This window comes from Hoplias malabaricus, chromosome 15 (assembly GCF_029633855.1).
Source record: "Hoplias malabaricus isolate fHopMal1 chromosome 15, fHopMal1.hap1, whole genome shotgun sequence".
NCBI lineage: Eukaryota > Metazoa > Chordata > Actinopteri > Characiformes > Erythrinidae > Hoplias > Hoplias malabaricus.
In genome coordinates this window covers 34,386,720-34,411,046 of record NC_089814.1, presented here as the reverse complement: position 1 = coordinate 34,411,046, position 24,327 = coordinate 34,386,720, and the positions used below count along the sequence as shown (strand labels likewise).

The 24,327-nt window shown below is 43.3% G+C and overlaps 1 protein-coding gene across 4 annotated transcripts; it reads right to left on the bottom strand.

Annotated features, from left to right (window-relative positions):
- Positions 1-676: 676 nt before the first annotated feature.
- Positions 677-23,648, bottom strand: crb2a (crumbs cell polarity complex component 2a). 4 transcript variants are annotated; one of them, XM_066646616.1, is made up of 13 exons: positions 23,555-23,648; positions 9,995-10,654; positions 9,705-9,900; positions 9,478-9,617; positions 9,173-9,343; positions 8,711-8,824; positions 6,823-7,791; positions 5,893-6,467; positions 5,422-5,587; positions 4,323-5,193; positions 3,541-3,654; positions 2,937-3,063; positions 677-2,823 (listed from the first exon to the last, which is right to left on the bottom strand). In XM_066646616.1, the coding sequence occupies exons 2-13, from the start codon at positions 10,578-10,580 to the stop codon at positions 2,602-2,604; spliced, it is 4,251 nt and encodes a 1,416-aa protein (XP_066502713.1). In that variant the 5' UTR covers positions 10,581-10,654; positions 23,555-23,648; the 3' UTR covers positions 677-2,601. The 4 variants fall into 4 exon arrangements, with proteins under 4 accessions (XP_066502713.1, XP_066502711.1, XP_066502714.1 ...); XM_066646614.1 differs by lacking the exon at positions 23,555-23,648 and adding an exon at positions 21,179-21,303; XM_066646617.1 differs by lacking the exon at positions 23,555-23,648 and adding an exon at positions 18,607-18,662.
- Positions 23,649-24,327: the final 679 nt, after the last annotated feature.

The window sequence follows — 24,327 nt, the reverse complement described above, 5'->3', positions numbered from 1 at the left end:
CAGCTCATCATTCGATCAATGAAACTATTGTTTTTGCATAATTATGACTCCCTAAAAACAAAGCACCAACATTAGTGCCCTATTTCCATATCATTTGCATGAAGCACACCCTAATTCAGATGTTTCAGCAGAAAGGCAAAGATTGACTGACTCCTGAGGCAGTGTCCCGTAGGTGGAACTGGAGGTTGAGCAGTGAGGGCACGGCTCCCCCTACCGACCAAACTGTATACTGTTAAAATGACGAACCTGGCCAATTAGATGAAAACAGCAGAATGATGTGATGGCGGCTTGTGATTGTCTTCCTGTAATAACAGATTTAAACAGTGTATTACGGATTAGAAGCTGTTGCTGCAGCTGCTGTGTTTATGGTGTTATGAGATTTCGGTGGTGTGTTCACATTTAGGTCCAGTGTTGAGAAAAGCGAGAAGATTAAAAAAAAACGTATTTAAAATAATATACTTCCGGATAACGGAAAATAAAGAGCAGGGACATTGAGTGGAAAAAAAGGAACACAAACGGATCTGGTTTGACGAAAGGACAAGATACAGGTTTTTATACATCGCATTCATTTCTGTCAGAGAGAAATCAAACAAATGTGGCAGGAAGTCACGTGGGTTTTCTATAAGAAGAGTCATGGTCATGTACACAGGTACTTTTATTATGGAAAGCTCACGTGACTTCCTGCCACATTAGTTTGTAAACTTCTACAGTTCTGTTTTGCATAGGAAACTCCCTTAAGGTGGACCTCAGTGGCTATATTTCACACATTAATTACAGCATATTTTACACTTTTTACATTAAAAAAAAAAGACCTAGTATGTCTTTACAGCACTATACACACATTGTGAAGAGCTGTGGAATGCATTGTAAGTTTGTGTGTGTGGGGAGTATAGGAATAAACACACGGCTCTGAGTAATATTACACATTTGTTCTGTAATTTCCAACAACCAAACAAATATGAACAGGGTTTAACAGCCCCATGACTAGAATTAAACTGCAGTGCTCACAATTCTCTAGTCTTTATTAGTCCTGTCTCCTCCTAATGCTGTATATTGGTTATCTCATGAATATTAATTAATGTATCAGATTGCTCACTGTAATTGGCTATGGTAAAATTCTAACTCCGCCCTCAAACTTGTGCTTTAGTAACTGCTGATGAGGTGGTGGGGCTTTACAAAACAGGCTAACAACTTGGAACAGTTTCTGTGAAAGAGTACATTTGTAGGAACGTGTTGGTCCGCTACTACTTCACGTACCTCTCCGATCATCAATTAACTTCCTAAAATCTTATTCTTGACCTTCCTTTCCGGGGATTGGATCCTTAGGTGTGTGACATCAGAATCCCTGTGCCCTCTGAATCCTTGTTTCTGAGAATGCCTTTGGAACACTGCCGTTTGAAGCCAGTAATGCTAAGTCGTAGCGCTGACTAACAGTCATCTAACAGTACCACATGCAGATGCTAACAAGGCTAAACAGTGGATTTTCACTGGAGGGGGTCTTTAATAACCTGTCGTATCTGTACAAGCACAGACTCAGGGATTACAGCTGGTGCTGAGAACATTACAGAGCAGAAACCACAAAACATTAGGCTAAAATTCACTGAAAACCAAGTCACTCAACATTAAATTACAGCAGAGTACCATACAGAAATCGGACAATCGTCAGACACTAAAATACTTAGATTTATCGTCCACAAACCAAACATCCGAACTCAGTGCAGGTGCAGTGACACGTAAAAACTGCACCTGATTACTTGTTTACACCTGACACCGCCCAGATAACCTCCAGCTGTGGACCAGCACAGCTGGCCTGTGGACCTCATTTGGTGTTTATGTGAAAATGAACAGTGGATAAAACTTGGTGGAGGAATGTAAAAGTACGTGAAGGTGGTGTGTGATTGTGTTCCTAAAAACCAGATTATTTCAGTGGATTAGAGGATTTTGCTCTACCTCCTGTGTCTAGGGCAGAGATTTATAAAATAAAAGCACAGTGTCTTTAAATGGAACATGGACAACTAACCACATCCACTTCTGGACTGATTATCTGATGCTGTTCTTATTGTTATGGCTGTTATTTATATTGATATTTGTATTTTAATTTATTGCAAACAAATCATTCCTTTGTGTTGTTAAAGGAACACTAGGTAATATTTTTCCATTAACATTACAGCTTCAAAATCATTGTGATGCTCCACTGAGCTGTAATAGGGAGAATAGGGCATCTGTCATTGCTACTCTGGGCTCAGCACTGCAGAAACTGCACTATGTAATGTCTGGAGGTGGGTAGGAAAGCAGTTATAAGTTTCAAAAACCCCTCCCAGCTTCCAGATTTAAGAGCCTACTGCAGCATTTTTGTGGGCATTTTTACAGTTGATGTAACAAGGGTTACATTTTTTTTACACACCACAGAGCGTCCCTTTAATTAGTCTCTAATCAGCTTCAGTAGTTTTTCACATTCTTTTATCCGTGACCATCAGCTAAAACAGTGGCAGCAGCCACGCTACAACTTGAAAGGAGCTCAGATGTTGGTTCACCAGCACATCCTGGTGGTTCATCTACCTTTGAGTTTAAGGTAGTGGCCTAGTGGCCACTGTGATTGTCTCAGATGAGCCGTTCCTCCGGCGGGACTTTCAGCATGCTGTCCATCTCCAGTCGAGCACCTGCTACCTCCTGCTGGCTGGGAGAGTACGCCCCCTCGGACTGACGCTTCCTGCGTGCTGTCATCAACATAAATATAAGACCAATGACGGCCAAGAGAACACAGCCGCAGGCCAATGGGATCGCCACCACCAGCCATGGCATCCGCTCCCTCTGAGCCTCTTTCTGCAAAGAAACACACAGCGGCAGGTTTCCACCAGCAATGGACAAGACTCTTATAAATATAATATAATACAAGTCTAATATTGTGTAATTTAACGAGGCTTATTTGCACATACATTAGTTTCACAGTATGGTCCACTGAAACCCGCAGCGCACACACACTGGAAGAAGCTCAGACGATCCAAACACGTCCCTCCGTTCAGGCACGGACTGGAAATGCACTCGTTAATCTCAGTCTCACACCTGCATAGAAAAACACACACAGTTTCAGGGACTAGTCTTTGTCAGATACAGAAAGAACATGCGTCATACAGCAGTTATATCTCAAGCATTTGGGCAGCAGCACGTTTTATAAGTGGTTTTATACGTTGGCCCCATAAAGACGTTACAGAAAATATAAACAAACGTGTAAATGTATGAATAATGAGAGCGTATGTCTTCAAAAAAGGCTTCAAATTAAAAGCAACATATGACAATAAAAGCTCCTCCTATTTTTCTGCTCAAAAAGCAACACACACTGCTCTCATCGTGCAGTTTCTGCAGTACGGAGCCTGGAGTAGCAACGACACACTCTCTGTTCTCTCTGTTACAGCGCAGTGGAGCATCGCCATGATTTTAAAGTAAAAATATAATGTAGTGTTCCTTTAAGGCAGTAAAGTGTTTGTGTTGTGGGCTATAAACAAGGTCAGTAAGACCACGGAAATGTGTGTGTGAGCCCACCTGTATCCTGTGAATCCTGGGGTGCATACACACTCAGCCCCCCATGACGCATCTCGACACACCCCTCCGTTCTCACACTTCAGGTTCTCACACTTCTGAGGAGGGAAGTTCCACCTGAAGGAGGACAAATTACAGCTTGATTCAGATGCCTTTTAAAGAACACAGAAATGGTCAGCTGTGACCACTGGCCAAATTTTATACACATTGTTTTCATCCTCGAATAAATGTTCTCCTAAGGATTATCAGCTCTTTAAATATTTATAGGGGTATTTACAATTTGCTACTACTCCGTTTCCCCAAGAACTTTCTCACTCGGGGTGCAGGAGATGTCCAAACTCCAGTATAATCATGTTTCAATTCAATATCTTTGAATCATTTTTCATCATGTCTTTCATCTCTTTACCCATTAATATTTCATACATTTAGTTTTAAAGGAACACTAAGTAAGACTCTGGGTTTTTGCTCCTGGGGCTCCCCCTAGTGTAATTCATTTTTACAGCACAGTATTGAAATCAATGAGGAGGTGGCAGGGGTGGTGGTGATGGTGGTTTCCTACCCTCCTCCAAAACTTACATAGTGTGGTTTCTGCATTGTTGAACCCAGAATAGAAACAGAGGCTCTATTCTCACTATTACAGCTCAGTGGAGCATCACAATGATTTTCAAGCTGTTATTTTAAGGTAAAAATATGACATAGTGTTGCTTTAAAGAATTATTAGGCTGCATTTTTGTAGAAATCCCTTCTCTGCTCAGCTTTGAGACAGAGAGAGAGAGAATACTCACTGGCAATTTTTCCCACTGTATCCGCGAGCACACACACAGCTGTACTTGTTAACTCCGTCCACGCATGTGGCTCTGTTTTTGCAGGGTGAGTCTTTACACTCGTCCTTGTCCTGAGCGCAGGTGGCTCCTTCATATCCTGGTTCACAATCGCATTCGAACCCCCCAAGCTTGTCCCTGCAGGTGCCGTGGAGACAGGGACTTGAGGCGCACTCGTCTGTGTTGGTTTCACAGGTGAGCCCCTCCCACCCAGTCGGGCAAGCGCAGTGGAACAGGTGGAACACGTCCTCGCAGGTTCCCCCGTTCTGACAAGGATCGGACCGACACACGGGGGCGCCGAGGCATCCCAGCCGTGCCCGCTCGCCACGGCGCCGACGGAAACGCATCACCTGCGGTGCTACGACATCATCAGTGTAGGGCAGGTACGCTCCGCCCACCCTGACCACACCCAGGCAGCCGGTGTAGCTCTCCGCCAGCGCCACTTCACTCGTTACGTCACTGAGGAACTGCAGACTCCCAGCATGCTCTGGAGCGCTGCTGCCGTCGGTGACCCCGTCCACGCTGATCACCCATGGCGACGCCTCTTGCTCTGGGTGCTCCATTGCAATGTCAAGGCGATGCCAGAGTCCATCTGCGATCAGCTGTGACCCGGAAAACGCTAACGGCTCTGGTCTGTCCTCGCTGTGAAACTCCGCCCTCACCACGCCGTCCAGCAGACCAATCAGGAGAAACTCCGCACCCTTCCACGCCCTCAGCAGGACGCCGTTCTCCTGCCGTGTCCGCACCTCCACCGTGACGTTGGTCACTGCTATGGTCAGAGAGCCTTTCGCAGTGAAGTGAAGGGGGGAGTTATCAAAGGTGGCGTTAGCTACACCTGTAAAACACACATGAAGGCACACACTCGTTAATCTACAACAACACACACCTGATTCCAGGATCCCTCTCTCTCTCACACTCTTCATTCTTCATGTATTTAAAAGCCTCCCTGGACTCCTTCCCAAAAACTACTGGGTTCACCTACCTCTTCCAGCACATAATTTTTCTGATATTTTTGTTTGAGTGTGAATTGTGGTGGAATGTGTGTGTGCTGAGAGGAACGTACACTCGTATCCGTCTGGAAGATCCACACAGCGGCCTCCGTTTACACATGGATCACTCACACACCACACTCGGGTCTCGCAGGACTTCCCAGTGTAGCTCGGAGGACACGAACAGGAGTAATCATTCCAGGTGACCGAACACTCCCCTCCGTTCATACATGGCTCCACCTTCCAAAGAAATGAACACACACACATACACACACACACAAAGTTAATTATATACAGGACCAGTCAAATGTTTGGACACGCCCACTCAGGGAGGGTTTCCTTTGTTTTGGGCCGTTTTCCACATGTTGTGAATGTACAACACCAGTCAAAAGTTTGGACACACTTTCTCATTCAATGGTTTTTCTTAGTGTTTTTATTTAATATTATTTTCTACATTGTAAATGAATATGAAGGAACACATAAGGAATTATGTAGTAAACAAAGTGTTAACTCACGTGTGTGTGTGTGTGTGTGTGTGTGCATACCTTGCACATGTCATCGCTGATGCAGCCAGGCAGGACGTTTTCTGCGTTGCTGGGGACATAAACCGTGTCGTTGTTTGTGCTGTTCCACGCATCTACATCCAGACGCACGTTGTCCAGTCTTACATCCTGCAAGCAGCCTTTATACTGTCCCCCCCACCTGCTCGCCAGCCCCTCATCTGGCAGCCCTCCCAAATACACAGAGTCCCCCTCGCGTGGGGTCACCGAGGTCAGGGACCCGAGTGGGTAACGGAACCCCGCTTGGCTAAAGACGACGTCGCCCTGCTGCAGCTCCACCTGAAGCAGCTGCTTGTTCCCGTCACACACGAACACAGGTGAGCTCAAGCTCTGCCCACCTGCGCTCACCTGTACCCGCCCCATCTGCAGGTACACGGTCAGGTACGGCTCCTCCCCCTCTGCCCTGCTCAGACCCGCCTCCCACAACTGCAGCAGAACTCCGTCTGTCTTCCGTGAGCGCAGGAAGAAAGAGATGTTGAAGTTCTCGTCATGACCCGCCTGCAGGTCGAAGGAGCTGAAACTGGACGAGCTCTCGTGACCGTACGTCCAAGAGGAGAACTCTGAGAAGAGGAGACAAAGAAATGACACTGAAATATAGCCCCGGGCATGATATTGAAATGTAAAAAAAATGATGAAAACACTAGCTGTTATGAGCTGTTTAAAGGAACACTATGTAATATTTTACCTTAAAATTACAGCTAATAGGCAAAAGAGAGCCTCTGTTGTTGCTACTCCAGGCTCAGCACTGCTGAAACTGCACTATGCAACTTATGGAGGAGAGTAGAAAACCACTCTCCTTATCTTACCTAGTGTTCCTTTAAATGATGCATATTTAGCTGCCTTCTAGTGCGTTTTATTGTGAATTAATTATAGGCCCTGCACCAACCATATTTACATTGGTCGAGTTTTAGTTACCTTGGCTGCAGCCTTTTCCATGGTATGGTCTGTGGCAGGAGCACTGGTAGGTTGTCCATAGGTCAATACAGTCTCCATGGTGACTGCAGGGGTGTGGCTCTTCCTGACACCACTCCCTCTTACTGCAGCCCAGCTCAAGCTCCTCCCCCTTGGCTCCTTGCGGTAGGATAGTGCGCCCGTCCACAAGGAGGTCCTCCATACAGCCCACAAACCCAAGTCTACTCTGGGTGAGGCTTAGGTAGGTATCCGGAGCTCCACCCACATACACCTGTGTTAGCTGGTTGTGTTGTAGGAAGGGGGCGTGGTCTGTGCTTTGCTCCACCCTACAGCCGTCTTTACCACAGCCTGGACCTTTAACCTCCAGCACCAGCTCTGCCCGCTCAACCGGCTCCACAGCGAGGCTCACACACACTTCATACCAGTTCCCATCATTCACCAGCCCAGAAGAAGCGACCTGAAGCGAGACTCCGCCCTCAGTGGATTCTGCCCATGCTCGCAGGGCACCTCCCACCAGTTCAAGAGACAGAAAGTGGTCAACGCTACCTCGGAAGAACAGCAACCTGTCAGGTAGAGTGGTGCGGAAACGCAAACACACCTGTAGGGGGCGCTCGGTTTCCACTGAACGCTTCTTCCGTTCCTCCACAGGAACCTCCAGGAGGAAGAAGCCCGGCTTGGGGAAAGAGAACGTGGTGGGGGTGGAGCAAACATCGTCATAGAAACCAGGTGCACACAGACAGGTGTGTCTGTGCTCCTCCCCCTCCAGCCACGGCTGACAGGTGGCGCCGTTCTGACACTGGTGACCGAGGCAGCCCAGCAGCTCCACGGCACACTGCTGGCCCCCCCACACCTTTAGTCCTGCTGCAGCCTCTGGACAGTGACACTTGTATTCAGCCACCAAGTCCTCACACACTCCACTGTTCTGACAGGGGGCGCTCTCACACTCGTTTATGTCCACCTCACACTCCACGCCTGGCAAAGAGGGGAATAGAGTCAGCACAGGGCAAAATATATATAATGAGTCTCTTTTAAAATACACATCCTATGTGGGGATGCACCGATGCCAATATCTGATATTATACATGTACACATGTCGATGTCGGTATTTACACGTTTAGAAAATATACAGAAAGATAAAATACGCAGGATTAACATTAATAGATGTTTATAAACTAATATAAATAATAATAACAAATTAATTAATGTTTACTTAATGCACAAGACTTAAAACAAAAAACTAATCCTGGACCTTTAGCAGTGTTATTATGCAGCAGCACATTGATACAAATATAAGGGCCTCAGCTCTGCCTTTGGACTACTCCACACTCAGAGGAGGAACAAACTGAGGCTAACAATGTTATTTAAAAAAAAAAAATTTTAAGAACAAGAGCATTGCCCACACTTTGTTCGTCATAAAGAAAACGCATTAAATGATTGGTTTAAAATATCAGAAAATATCAAATAATCAGCCTGGTTCCAATGATTTTTAATCCTATAATCAATTATATAAATGGTCAAAATACATATTACAATATATTACTTAATTCCAGTCAATTTTATATAATTCCGATACCAATATGAAGAGTTTAAAATACACAGAAAAACTGAAAAAACCAAACAAACAAAAAATGACATCACCATCAAACATAAACCTCTTGGCTTTGTCAATATTAATATTTTAAACTAACTTTAACATTTAGTGCATTGAACTGATGGCAGCGCCCTCTAATGACTGTCGGTCAGTGACACTCAGTAAATAATGTATATTGATATATTAAAAATATGAAAATCATATTCTCATTCAAACATTTAATATTGTGATGTATATTGATATTGGTTTATTGTCCAGCTCTAACTAAAGAAGTTGTGTATAAGGGCACATAATTCTTACCTGTAAAACCATCCGCACACAGACACTTGTATCCGTTCACCAGATCCTCACATCTCCCTCCGTTCTGACACGGCTCTGATACACACTCGTCTATGTTTGTGGAGCAGTTCTCTCCTGAAGAGAGACAGACACACACACATACACTTCCACATTCAACCAATATTTTCATAATCAGCTTTACACAAATGACCACATTAGTTTACCACATCATTTGAACATTTCATCTGCTCCAAAATGCTCCCAAAAAAGAATAAAATCTTTTTACACTGACGTCCTCTGAAAGTTCCCTTGTAAAGTTATTATTTTGGAGATGCATGTTTTTCATTGGACAGCTTTTTTTACACATTCACACTGTGGGGAATATATCCGTTGTGGTTAAGGTTACACTGCCACACAATTAATGAAATTCTACATAATGGCCGCTGAAACACACCACACTGTGTGTGTCTGTGTGTGTTTTACCTGTGTAACCTGGCTGACACTGACACGTGTATCCAGCAGCTGTAGAGTAACTAAAGGTCCAGTCCATGTCCCAGTTTGAGGGGTCTGACTTCTGAAAGCATTCTCCTCCATTCTCACAGGGAGCACCAGCACAATCATCAATATCCACCTCACAGTTTAGCCCCTCGAAACCTGCACACACACACACACACACAAAATATATAAACTGTACTGTCATATCTAAGTCATGTAACACCTGGACCTCGACCAACAGAAATGCTTCATGGTTATGAATGAGTGTGTGTTTGTGTGTGTGTGTCCCTTACCTGGCCAGCAGGTACAAGTGTATTCATTGGTTCCTTCTACACAGGTGGCTCCATGTTGACAGGGGTCTGACCCACACTCGGGTATATCTTCCTCACACACATCTCCCATGAAGCCAGAATCTCCACAGTCACATTCAAAACTACACACACACACACATTTTATTTGAAAAGACACCATGACTGGACACCTGTCTGCGTTAGTGACAACTAGACCTCAGTTCTGTTACCTGTCCACCAGGTCGTGGCAGGTGCCTCCGTTCTGACAGGGAGCACTCTCACACTCGTCGATGTTCACCTCACAGTTGATCCCAGTGAACCCTCTCACACAGTCACAGGTGTAGAGTCCCACCAGATCATTACAGGTAGCGCCGTTCTCACACGGATCCGACTCGCATTCGTCTACCTCCACCTCGCAGTTCATTCCTATAATAAAACATGTGAGAAATATAAATATATACATGTAAATGTATAGTTAACAGAATTACTATACACTGGTCATACACATGCACACATTTACCTGTGTATCCCAGGAGGCACTCACAAACATAGCGGTCTTTCCCGTTGATGCAGGTTCCATTGTTCTCGCACGGATGGGATGCACATTCGTTGATGTCAATCTCACAGTTGTAACCTTGGTAACCGGGTACGCAGAAGCAGTGGTACTCGTTGACTGCGTCCATGCATATTGCACCGTTCTGACAAGGATGGGACACACACTCGTCTATATCCTCCTCACAATGTTCCCCGCGGAAACCTGGCGCGCAGTCGCAGTGGAAGCCATGTAGCTGCCGTCTACAGGTGGCATTGTTGAGGCAGGGCTGGTCCACACAGTCTGTGACACGCGCAGTGCAGTCATCTCCTCCAAAACCATCTGGGCACAGGCAGGTGTACCCGTCCGATTCCTTCATACACTCAGACCGGACACCTACACAAGGCCCACTCGCACACTCGTCCACCTCTGTCTGACAGGTGTATGCATCACTACCCAGCTCACTCACACACCCCTCACACTCCAGAAACACACATGGATCGTACAGCTCCTCGCAGTCCTTCCCCATGTACCGCACACCGTCCCGGGCACACAGACACACGTAGTCGTCCATAGAGTCCACACACGTTGCTCCATTCTGACACGGAAAGGACAGGCACTTCTCAGAAGACTCTGAGCAGAATATACCTGCAGGTGAGAAAAAAGGGGGCGGTCAGGGTGAATCAATTTAATTTTACCCCTACCCCTCATTTTCGAGTGTTATTTTACCCCTTGGAGCCGGGTTACAGGGTGTAGTGGTTAAAATCCCTACCTACGAAACGGGACGGCCCTTCAATAACCTGATACGTCATCAGAACACACAAAAAAAGAGCAGCGCTTCGGCAGAGCTCTGCCTCCAGTCCGCAGTAATATCAGAGTGTCTGGATATTAACGTAGCTAAATTTAGGGCATTACGCATTCAAAAGAGTTCCACAACCATATATTATCACCCACTCCTCACTCTCTGTGCTACGAAGCTAAATTCAGCTGCTTTTCCGGCATCTTTTTGTTTGAAACTTCCAGTTCCACCTTAAATTTTGCAGTAGCCCCTGGCGCTACAATGTAATGGCTTTGCCATTTAAGGTGGAACTGGAAAATGAGGCGTCGTCAAAAAATGTTTTCTCCTTGTTATGAGGCAAAGAGTCAAAATTCAATGAAAGTATATTATATTAAGATAATACACTAGTGATCATAGTGTTTTTAAAGGAGAAAATACTGATATTTGTGGGTTTCTTTGGTCGCTTGTGCCGCCATTTTGCCGCTGATTTTCCCTTCATAACCCACCGTTTGAGGGGTGCCGGGAAATATCTCCATTTCAAGGGGAAATTGAGACACCCAGACCTAGGCACCAACACGGAGGGGTAGGGCTAAGTGGTGAAAAAGGGCTCACCCTCAGGTTTAGTATTTTTTATGTCAGAGTTTATTGGTTTAAAAGTTAGCTGATTATATACATTAAAATATACATACATACATACAAACAAACAAACAAACAAATAAATAAATCGGTAGCACCTATATCAGTACTTATTTACATTCAAAGTGTCATTTAGCACATCTTTCTTAACCAATCCCTTAAACCTGAAACTGCTGAACTGAATACGCATCCACTGAGGCTGTGATCAAGCTGTAACTTCCTACTGACCCTGTCACAATCCGATCAACTAAACAGCATTAAAACCTATTTACAGGTGAAACAGGATTTCCACTATTTGGACGTCCTGCAGTCTGTAGGTTAAAAATACTGCCAGTAAGTCATGGTGCCAAGGATCTCCCATCCTCCTCAAGCCCTTTGCACATGTACTTGTACCCAGGAATGTAGTGGTAATTCAACTGGAATGGGATCAGTGTGTAAATCCCAGTAACTTTGACCTGGCTATTCACCTGCTACAGACCCAGTATAATACAGAGCTGTGAGAACAGAAACCGATCACAGAGGAACACAATGGAAAGTTTCAGTGATGACCTGGTTGGAAAGTGCTTTTTTAGGGCACATTTTTTAGAGCATATTTATGTAGAACAATGGTACAGTTGTGAAATATGTTTGAAAGTAATTCAGCAATTAAAGGAACACTAGGTGAGATTTATTATTATTGTTATTTATTTTTTGTCCTGGGGCTTTCCCTAGTGTAATCCATTTCATACTGATGTACGCGTGGGGGTTCAATATAGGGTGGTTGGATCACTCTTCATTCAAAAAGAATAAAGTTTAAAATAAAAATACACAAAAATAAATAAATAAAATTTAAAAAATACTCACTATTTATTATAAAACCATGCAGTTTCTGCAGTGTTGAGCCCAGAGTAGAAAAGACAGAGGCCCTGTTTACCTTATTACAGCTCAGTGGGGCATCAAAGAAGTGCGTGTGATTTTGAGGTAAAAATATTGTACAGTGCTCTTTTAAGCAAAGAATTCTACCTTCAGAGGATTTCAAGCCAAACTGATCAAATTAACCCTATAAGGACCTGGGTGTAATGTGTTGGAGCTCCTAATGCTAGTCTATGCTAGTTTAATGCTGGTCTGAAACTGCATTAACTGGTCGCCCAGCTGGATTTAACCGGCATACCAATGTTCAAAATATATACTGCATTTGTTAAATATCTCTAGACCAGTGTAGATCTGCATAGTCAAAGGCATAAGTTTTAGACACTGGATCATGTTGGGTGACGAGCTAAAGCAATATTACAACTACTGAAATAGTGTGAGGGTCATTAACCATTTAACAAAACATCCTGAGCCCCTAATCCCCCTTTTCTCTCCCTGCCTGACGTATAGAGACCACCCTGTAAGCCTTAAGTCAACAAACAAGTACCCTGAAAATGTGTGTTTTAATCAGAAATTATCCACCAAAGGGGGTATTCCACAAAGCAGGATTACTTGCTTTACTCAATATAGTTAGCCCAAACTGAAGCCAAGCCAAGCGCTGGGTTCACTCTGTGTGAGGCTCAGAATGAGCGCTGGGTTTACTCGGCATGAGGCTTGGATTGATTGGGCTCAAGCGCGAGGTTGCTCAGAGTAGAAAAGAGGGCGGAGCCATGTTATCCTTTGGATTGTTCAGAATAAAGTGTTCAGAATAAGCATTACAAATTTTAGGCCTGTCAATTCCTAATCTAGACGAAAGCAGTAGTGGTGAAATTCAGTAGATATATATTATACTTCAAGAAGATATTCACAAGAAGTCATTTGCACATTTACACTGGCCATAATACATAATACATAACGTAATTAAAACAAAACATTCCCAGGGGCTTTAAGATATTTGTCTAACTTGAATAAAAATATGAGGCAAAGTTTTTAGCAGCTGTGAACTATATACAGTTCCCAACAGATATTTTGCTGGTATGAAGAGAGAGTGAGAGAACGAGAGAGAGGAGGCATTCATAGGGATTTATCTTTCCAAATGACCAATCGCGTGAGAGCACGGGTGAGTCCCTCCACATTCCTCTTATCTGACTAAGCTTAACAAAAAACCCCTCTGAAGCCCATCCTCCACCCTCCAACACCCCTGAATTGATGCTCTATTAAAAGCTAAATGTTATGTTACCTGTGTGCAAATGTGGATGAGGGGGGGTAGCACTGATCTGTGGGACAGTGGAACTGTGTTCCCTGCAGTGACTGAGCTCTTTTTGTGCTTCTGGGGCGAGCTGGAGTGCTGTTTGTGACCAAGAACTAATCACCTAACGGTGGAACCAGACCTAATGTTTATGTGGTGGAAGGCCATCAAATCCTCACAGCAATGTTCCTATGTGTAGTATAAAGCCTTTCTGGGAGAGTGTAGACTGTAGTTACTGTACCCCAAGAGGATCCCCATCCATACCCAAATATATTTAAGGAGGCGTGTCCTAATAATGGACATTGTTTAAGTCTTGTAGATTGACGGCTTTTTTTTTTTTTTTTTTTTGGAAGGGGACAAATTCATTTCTTTTTTTCCTTAAACAACTCAACTTCCCTTCCCTGCACAGCCACCCACACCCACATACATACAATCCCCTTCACCCCAGAGGGCCCCTTATCTCCCACTCATTTTAGCTCCGCCCCCTGGGCTCCCCCCTGCTTTGATCAGTCCTCCCTCTCCCAAATCTTCATTCATGTGGAAGATATTAATGAGTGCAGGAGAGGAATGTGGGGGTTCTACTGTCTGCCTGTGTGTGAGTGTGTGTGTGTAGGTGTATGTTTGAGAGAGAGAGACGTAGATTGTGTGTGGTTAGTAATCGTTTATGTACAAGCTTCAGTTCCGACATAAGCTATATTTAATGTTTGGCCTCATCATCATCGTCGTGTCTAAGATCAACGCCAGCTACAAATTCAAACTTTTCAACATAAACACCATAAAATGCTCCAAACCCATATTCATCCCGTGACCCAGTGAAGCCTGTGAGTAAAAGCTGCTTCTAGAAAAGGCCTACATTTAGCGATCAAGGGATGCGTCAAAAACCATTTCAAAAAGTATTCTCCAGAGAATAATCCAGCTGTTTCAGTGCAATGTATAATAACAAGAATTTAGGTGTTTCACTGCCTACAGCACATATTTCCATCCAAAGATTCAGGGAAACTGGAGAACTCCAATTGAACGCCTGTGACCTTTGAGCCCTCAGACTGCACTGCATTAAAGCAAATCGTCCCTGTCCAATTAATAACATATATCTCCCTGTTTGTGGATGAGCAGTTTACTTCATCATTTGAACACAGCAGCTGTCCTTCACACTGTGTGAAACTTTCATGAATGGACCAATAGAAATGCTCCAAAATAACTTGGAATTAAATTGACTTCCACTGAATTTCAAGGTTTTTCCCCTTCTCCTGTAAAGTTAATATTTTGGGAGATATATGTTTTTAAATGTGTTTTTGCATTCTTTTCAGGTTTACGGCCAGATTTGGAGACCACTGATGTCGGTCGTGGTTTATGTCATTGGAATTATTTTTTTTCTTCTATGTTGTGTGTGTAGATCTTTGTCCACTCGTCCAACAGCAAAGCAAAAGTGCAAGAACTGCACGACAAGGATTGTAGTTAAATTGGATGATGCTGAAGCAGATGGGTGTGTGTGTGGTGGGGGAGGGGTATCGCAGGGACAAACTGGGACTTCTAGGCAGAGTAGGGACCACAGGAGACGTCTTAAGGTTTAAGGCTTTCAGAACCCCCTGCTAAGTGCCATCCACATACACACAGAGACGTGCAGTTTAATACCACTAGCAGACACACTGGTCATAAACAAGTACTTAGTGAAACTCATCTGGACGTTTATTTACTTTATACAGACGGTGTAGAATCTACTGAGATACTGAAGATATCTCTTTTTGAAAATAGGTTCAAGATATTCAGCAGGAACATAACTGTTGATGTCATTTATGATTAATTATAAAATAATTGCATGCACTTTGACACTGAGGTTTCAGTTTATTTGGTTTAAATACTCTGTGGACAAGTTTCCCAGACATGGATTAAGCCTAGGACTTGGAACTAAACTCAGTGCCAGAGGTGAATCAACACTGGAGTTGGGAACTTTCCTAAAAGCTGTCCAAAAGTGTCTAGACACCTCTTCTAAAAGTCATGAGTGGTATAACAATTTTTAAACAAGTTTAAAGAAACACTAGGTAAGATTTGGTAGTTTTGTTGTTGAGCTTCCCCTACAGTTAATTCACGCATTCATTCATTCATTGTCTGGAGCTTACATAGAATCATGGGGCGCCAATCATTCACAGGGCAACAAACACTACCACTTTCACTCACCTATGGACACTTGTGTCGCCAAGGCACCTAGCAACGTGTTGTTTTTGACAGTGAGAGGAAACCAGGGCACCTGGAGGAAACACACAACGACAAAGGGAGAACACACCACACTCCTGACAGTCAGACAGTCACCCAAAGTGGGTCCCTCCCCTACAGTTGCAGTGTAATTTACTTTTACAGCATTGTTCTGAAATCAGACACACACTCTAAAAAAAAAATCGGACAAACGCTCTAAAAGTGTTTTTGGTCTGGAAAAGGGACCTGTACAGAACAGCACAGGTCAAGAGTTTATATCGCCATAGCAACTGTCTCAGTTTATAGGAAGAGCTGACCTCAGTGACCTCTTACTCCACCACACAGACCTCCTTAAAAGCAACCTGATTCAAATTATTTGAACACTCGCTACAAAGCCATAAATCTGTAGACACCAGCTCATTCCAACATTACTAAAGCGCCATCATTTTATACCCTACACTGACACTTTTCCATCTGAATGGTCCCTATTCTACTCTACCCAACTCTGCTTTTTTTGTTTGCTTTTCTATTAGATACAGTTAGTCCTGGTACCTAGAACCAGGTTCTTTTTTAAGTCCCTGCTCTCGCGTGGTTCAGAGCGAGCACAGTAGAGACATGTAAACCTTGCAGAGCGCTGATTGTCCAGAGAGAGCTGCCACTCTAAGCCACGCAACGCAGACGACCAGCACTAACTCTTCATTTGTAAAATCTCTAACTACAGCAGGGTTTTGACACGTTGTAATAAAAAACAGCCAAGGACCAGGAACCAAACAGCCGAGTCGAGCAGATACCTAGCAGTGAAACAGCTGATGGCATAGTGCATGGGGACGGTGACATTAGACCCATGAGCAGCTTTTCTACAGAGATTACACAAACTTTTTTGTCCACAGTGTGTGCACCTTAAAGCAGCGGAACTCTTCAGGTTTGTATTAGGTTCATTCAAATCACACACACACAGACAGTAGAGGACACACTAATTCATCTGCTCTTGTTTCCATTCTGATCTTAACTCTCTGTCTGTCTCATCACACTGCCTTGTTACAGAAATTAAAGTGGATTAAAGCACCTCCACCTGTCCGTCTTTACCTTCACACACATACACATACACAGCTAAACGATAGTGATGTTTAGCTGGTTGACCTGGTGCTAACTCTAGCTTTCAACTTTTCACCCAAGAGCTTTGAAAACAAACAGAATTAAGGACCTTTTTTGACAAAGAGGACTCTCTCTATCAAAGCATACGGCTAATTACCAAAAACACAAATTAATTCCAGACTCATAATTGAAGAAGAGTTGCTAAAATTTGCTAAAAATGTTGCTCAATTTAGAGCAGCTATCTTCATCTTCATTTCACTCCCCTGACCCCTAACCCCCCTTCTCTCTCTCTCTATCTGTCTGACCTCCTCCAGTCTTCACCAGCTAATCTCAGTCTGCCCTGGGCATGTAAGCTTGAGATTACTACAGAGACTCAGTCAAACTCTCTCTCTCTGAATGTCTCTCCATCAGAGAGTCTCTAGTGTTTAAAGGAACACTAGGTAAGATTTGGTGTTTGGGCTCCGGGGCTTACCCTACCTTTTTCCCCTGAAATCAAAGTTGAGGAGGAGGGATAGGTTGGTTTCCTACACTCCTCCAAAAGTTACACAGTGCAGTTTCTGCAGTACTGAGTCCAGAGTATCAACAAGAGGCTCGGTTATCCTTATTACAGCTCAGGGTGATTTTAAAGTTAATGTACTGCATAGAGTTGTTTTAAATGGTGACACAATGCCAACAGCTCAGAAGATGAATGAAGGATAGGGAGGTTATTGTTAATAATATTTGTGTAAAACAGTCAATGACCTGAGTGGAAGAGCAGGCATTTTAGGACAAGTATCTGTGATAATCTTCAGCCTCTGTGGAGTTTCTGTCTACACTTTAAGGGGGTTTCTCTCTCTCTCACACACACACACACACACACACACAGATAAGGATAATGCTTTCACTGCAATGACACTGTGCAGACAGCGCATAAACTCACACAGAGACATAAAGTGAGAGAGAGAGAGAAAAGGAGAGAGAGGTGTGAGTGATGTGTGACAGAGCTGTGCTCTGATAGACTCTGCTCTGTTTGTTTTCAAGCAGAGATTTATTAGCTGTTTAACCCAGGCCTTATCACAGTGGGAAGGGTTAGCATTAGCAGGCTATCACTTTAAGAGAAAAACTGTTAGAAATGTAGTCAAAACTGTACATTAAGATTAAGACCGGAATTAATCAAATAAATCTAGTCTTTAGCTGCTTAATAAGCATGTTCGTATCTGAGCAAAATGTTACGGCTGCTAGCCAAAGCTAATAGTAACGCACATATTAAAAGCAAACTAGAGCATTTTGGAGAACTACTCTCCTCAGCAAAACAAACTCCCCCTGCCATATGTGTTCATTCAGAAGCTCCATATCTTTTAAGATGGAACAGTGTGTTTGAGTAAGAGTTAGTTTTGTATCTAGTTTAGTTTTGAATCACTTTTCCTGTGTGTTTACTTTCATGCAGTTAGCATTCTCCTGATTTTAGAGCTAGTTCCACCTTAAGTAAAGTAACTAACAGCAAAAGTTACTTACCTATGGAGCAAGAATAGAGCAACATCTTCTTTTCATTCTTATCAACATTCAGAGAGAGAGAAAGAGAGAGAGAGAGAGAGAGAGAGAGAGAGAGGGAGAAAGAGAGTATGTTTCCCATTTAGTGAGCCAGGGCTACATACAAACAGCAGAGCTTTTTCCAGCGCAAACCAAGCAGAGAAACATTCTCTGAATTCTACAAAAAGTGCCTTGAATTTAAGTCATGAACATTGGCAAACTCAAAATACAACAACAAACTCAAAATAAACTTACAACAAACTCAAAATAAAAGTCCTTAGTTTCCCGTCAGGACCTAGGACCTGTAGAGATCAGCAGGGGTCAAGAGTTTAGGCCACAATCGTCATGGTAACAGCTTCAGTTTAGGGAAAGATGTGACCACAGTGACCTCTCGCTCCACTGCACAACTTCACACAGATTTAAACATCCACTATCGGCACACACTCTCTAGAAAGCCATAAGTTTGTGGACACCTGCTCATTCTGACATTTCTGTAGCGTCTTCGCTTTAGAGGGCACAGTGCTGGGGGCGTTACAGAGTAATACACAGTTTATACAGTGTGGGTGCAGTGTCGATGTTAAAGAAATGTAAAATAACCTCATAATGAGGAATATATTTTGGACACGTAGTGGACAGTAATCAGGTTTGAATCACGTACACTCACGGTCTCTGAAGTATTTTAGGACAGATGTCCTTTTTCACTGACCACTGATAACCTCGAAACCTATCAGAGGCATTTCAGACATTTGAAGCCCTGTGGATGCTTCTCATTTGGGGAAGGGTTCAAATTGTTTGAATTAGAATACCTTAAAACGTTTTCCAGACATTTTTTAAACCTACTTTGTTGAGTCTCTGTGCAAAACAGTGTTTTATTCCAGCACATGACACTTGTATAGCATCTACTGTGCCCATGTACCCCAAAGTGGTAGACGTTCCCAAGCCCTAAACAATAGCCCCCTCCACCCCCATCCCACAATTCTGTTAGACACATAAGCGAAAGGGGGGAGGGTTCAAGAAAAGAATGGATCCTAAGGACCAATATACAATGCACAGACCCTAATTTACCAACCCTCAGATAGGATTAAAAGCAGGAGGGGAAATGGCCACTGGGAGATCCACCTCCCTCATTTGTTTTGCCATTTCTAGGCACCTGAGATTTAAACTAAAATGACAATAAGAAAATGATTTATCTGTTTATTCGCTAAAAAAAACCCAAGAACTAATATTAGAATAAACCCAACCCCATTTTTCCAGTGAGTGTGATACTGTGTTGGTTTAACCCTTTCCACATCTCTCCTCCATACAGTCCAGTATTATTTGAGGTTATCATCCAATCCCTAGTTTTAGTGGTTAATAAATACTTCATTGTGTTAAACCAAGTGTGCTGTTGATTTAACAAACCCATACGATCAAGGAGACCATCTGGAAACACACTTTGTTCTTCACATTCGCTCACGAGTGAGTTTTAGAAATATATATATTAAAAAAACTTTACAGTATTAATGTTTCTGCATTTATTGAAACAATATCATTTTACATAAGCACCACATTATTGACAAGATACATTATTTGAAATAATAAAAATAATAAGATAATCCTCGTAGGTGCCTTGTGGGGTGCGGTATATATTTTATATGTAACTCATTTCTTTCTTTAAAAATAACACAACATTTCAAAAGCCGAAGCCTCAACAACAAGTAACACATCCCACTGGTCTGTGTTCACTGTCCCTCTCTCTGCCTTTGTCCCTACTTCCATTCCCTTCTGAAGACTCGCCTTCAGTTTCTCAAACAAACCTGTAGCCACAGCTCCACAGCTCAGTCTCAGAAGTTGGTTTTATCTCAAGTTGATTAACCCCAAATAAATTATGATGAGGTCTGGACTCTGAGGGTCTGGTTCGTGTTCTCGGTGCAGGTCGCTTGACCCAGTTTAACATTCTTTCAGTAGGCTCTGGATCAGGGTGAAGCAGTTACGGATGAATGAATGAATGAATGTAGTCCAAGGCTGAACCTTGGAGGTGTGGCTGCAGATTTCATTCTAAAAGAATGAGAGCTGTGATAAGGAAAAGCTTGGACATAGTAAACACTGGAACCCTAATGTTGTGAGGAGTTTTACAGATTACAGCCGTAAAATTCACTCAAATTTAGGTTTTACTTTTTTTCTGAAGCTGTAAATCATTTAATGTGAATTTTACTGGAATTTAAATAAATGAAGATTTGCCTCAGAACTTTTTCACACGGAAGCAACAGGTGAGCACACCACTGCAGAAATGAATGAATGCTATTATTCGATGAACACAGGCAGGTTATGGTCCTCGTCTATAAACACATACAGAGTCAGAGCTTAAGACCTAGGGCTTAACACTTAGCACAGGCTGATCTTCAGCTGTAAATAACCTGTGCTCACTCTCAGAGAAGGATGATCTTTCCAGACTGCTAAAGCGCTCTCTGTCTCTCTCTCTCTCTTTCTCTCTGTTTCTCTCTCTCTCTCTGTCTCTCTTTCTCTTCCTCTCTCTCTCTCTCTCTTCCTCTCTCTCTCTCTCTCTCTTCCTCTCTCTCTCTCTCTCTCTCTCTCTCTCTCTCTGTGTGTAAGAGAGAGAGAGAGACCAAGAGAAAGACAGAGAAATTGAGAGAGAGACGTGAAGACACTGAGACAGACAAGGAGACATTTGAGACAATCAGTGAGAAAGAGAAACAGAGTAAGACTGAGACAATGAAACAGAAGAGAGAAACTACATGTGTGAGAGAGAGAAACATTGAGAAAGAGAGACACAATGAGGAAAAAGAGCGAGAAAGAACCACCCGTGTATATATCACACACCACTCACCGCATTTGAACATCATAGAGGTCAGTAAAACTATTTTCCCGAACTCCATGGCAGCGTAGAGGGTCCAGCTCCTCGGGAAACCTTCTCTAATCTTTTGTCTTGGGGTTCTCCATCCCTCAGCAGGTTCCCCGCTTCCAAAAAAAACTTCTCCTAAAAGTCTGCAGCCCACATCCTCAGCTGAGCTTCTGCTGCGTGTTACTTTAGGATGTAGGGCACGGTGAAGGTGTGGATGACCTCCTCAGTCTGGAGCTTAGGTCTGCAGCGCCATTGGTCAAAGAAGCAGCTCGCTGCCCGGGCTCTAATGAGACTAAGTCACACTGCCCCCGGCTTAACGGTCCATCACACAGAGGGGCAGGGGGAGGGGGCAGTGTGTGTGTGTGTGTGTGTGTGTGTGTGTGAGAGAGAGAGAGAGAGAGAGAGAGAGAGAGAGCAATAACTAGTTCCACTTATTCAAGGACTTGTACTCCAGTGTAGTATTGATGGACCTGTACTACACTGAGTGTTTCCAAACACTTACTCCAGGGCACCACCGAGTAAAGGGCTCACAGTTGTCCTCAGCTCCATTTATACGTTTGTAGGACACTTTAAAAAACAGGTAAAGCTGCTACAAACGATTATTTGAACGAGGCCGTATTAAAACATAGTCCAGTTCCTTGAGGAAACATGTTGGAACAATACAACTGTGAGTGTGAAGAGGGTGAAAGAACCTCTGCACAGTGTAAAGTGCTTGGGACAGACAAACACACACACACGTTGGTTCTGCTATACTTGTGAGGACCTCCATTGAGTACTGTAGCTAATTAACACTACACCTGTAATATACACATCACCTTAACGACAGTAACCAAAACAACACAATTTCATACTTTGTTTTTCCACATTAACATACAAAAAAATAAACAATTTTTAAAAGGGTCCTCACAAATGTATAAAAACAACCCTCACACACTAACCTTAACCATGACTACTGCTACTCTTACTTTAAAAGGCAGTAAACACAATTCTGGAGAACCACTGCACTCGCGGATAAACGAGCCCCCTCCTCTGTTTGCGTTCATTCAGAAGCTCCACATCTTTTAAGGTGGAATGGGGAGTTCCATGTGAGTAAGAAGCGACTGTACCTTGTTGGTGGCTTGAAACGTCTTTACGTTTTTATTCACTATTTGAACTACCACAGAAACGCATTCGTAACTCGTGTTCACCCTGTGTCCGTGTGGGTTTCCTCCGGGTGACTGTCTGTGAGGAGTGTGGTGTGTTCTCCCTGTGTCTGCGTGGGTTTCCTCCAGGTGCTCTGGTTTCCTCCCACAGTCCAAAAAACACACGTTGGTAGATGGATTGGTGACTCAAAAGTGTCTGTAGGTGTGAGTGAATGTGTGTGTTGCCTTGTGAAGGACCGGCACCCCCTCCAGGGTGTGTTCTTGCCTTGCGCCTAGTGATTCCGGGTAGGCTCCGGACCCACCGTGACCCTGAACTGGATAAGAGGTTTCAGATAGGGAATATATGAACAATAAATACAAAAAAGTGAAATAAAAAATATGTTAATTTTTGTTCTAAAAAAGTAGTCTCTGTGTCATGAGCGAGTGTGAAGAACACAGTGTGTTTCCAGATGTTCTCACTGATTGTATGATTTGTTAAATCAACAGCACACTTAATTAAACATAACGAAGTATTTATTAATAATATTTATTACCGTTAAAACTAGGGGTTGGATGATAACCTTAAATAATACTCGACTGTCATGACGACAGATGTGGAAAGAGTTATACTCCCCCAACCCAAACACACACACACACACACACACACACAAAATCTCTGATTCAGTTTGTACTCACAGTATGTCTCTAAAAGAGGAAACAGTATTCTCAGGATTTGTGCTTAAAACCAAGAATAGCATGCTGTGTTCTTTTGCATGTGTGTGTGTGTGTGTGTGTGTGGCCTTTGGTGCTGACTTGAGACAATTGGCTTGTGACACTATGCCTAAGCTAGCTTCTTATGGCCTTGAGTTGTATCTTTTACACACACACAAACACACACACATACTGAGGATATGAGTCAAAGCTGTTTGTCCTTTATGTTGTATGTAGCATTTAATCTCCAGCAATTATTTATACCTCACATGTACAAAAGTATGGACATGTGTTTCTAACCCCTGGCTGTGTCCAGTCTTCCACGTGTGTGTTTTCTCACTGCTGTGTTTCCATTGTACATCTATGAAGCCCCATAAAATAATAGTAAAAAGCCCTCCAATTATTTCTCATTAATATGTAGTTGCTATCTCAATATTTTGAGAATATATTGAGATACTAAGTCAATATATTGCGGTAGATAATCTCTCTATATATTTAATTAGTATTTCAAAAATAATAAAATGCTCACTTTTTCACGGGAGTCTGTAATTAACCGCTCACCAGGTCAAACCCCACACTGTGACGCGGGGGTAACTCCTCTGGACATCGTCTTTCCAATCGCCTTTAATTGCTCTCTGCCTCCCTCTGGTGGCCAGGATTGGGCAACACCAGGCCGGGCTGTAACACCCAGGACTCAGTCCAGAGCACACAGCTACAGCTTAGATCCAACAGAAAATGTACCTTGTGATGTGGAAGATGATCCTCCAGGTACGGAAGCCTGTTTCTGACAAATAAAAACAAACAAACGAAAGCTAAACAACACAAAAAGCAGCAATTTTTCATTAATAGTTACTATCTCCATAGTTTGAGATTGTATCTCATTTTTAGATACGATCTCGTTATCTTGAGATACTAAGTTAATGTTTGAGATACTATCTCAACATTTTGAGATAATATATCCATCCATCCATCCATCCATCATCTGTAACCGCTTATCCAATTTAAGGTCGCGGGGGGTCCAGAGCCTACCTGGAATCATCGGGCGCAAGGCGGGAATACACCCTGGAGGGAACGCCAGTCCTTCACAGGGCAACACAGACACACACACACACACACATTCACTCACACCTATGGACACTTTTGAGTCGCCAATCCACCTGCAACGAGTGTTTTTTAACTGTGGGAGGAAACCGGAGCACCCGGAGGAAACCCACGCGGACACGGGGAGAACACACCAACTCCTCACAGACAGTCACCCGGAGCTGGAATCGAACCCACAACCTCCAGGCCCCTGGAGCTGTG

Coding starts and splice junctions, on each gene's coding strand:
- crb2a (XM_066646614.1), bottom strand. CDS start 21,227: ATGGAGTTCGGGAAAATAGTTTTACTGACCTCTATGATGTTCAAATGC. Junction 10,655..21,178: donor CTCTATGATGTTCAAATGCG/GTGAGTGGTGTG, acceptor TCTCACCTGCAG/GTATATTCTGCTCAGAGTCT. Junction 2,824..2,936: donor GACCATACTGTGAAACTAAT/GTATGTGCAAAT, acceptor GTTTCTTTGCAG/AAAGAGGCTCAGAGGGAGCG.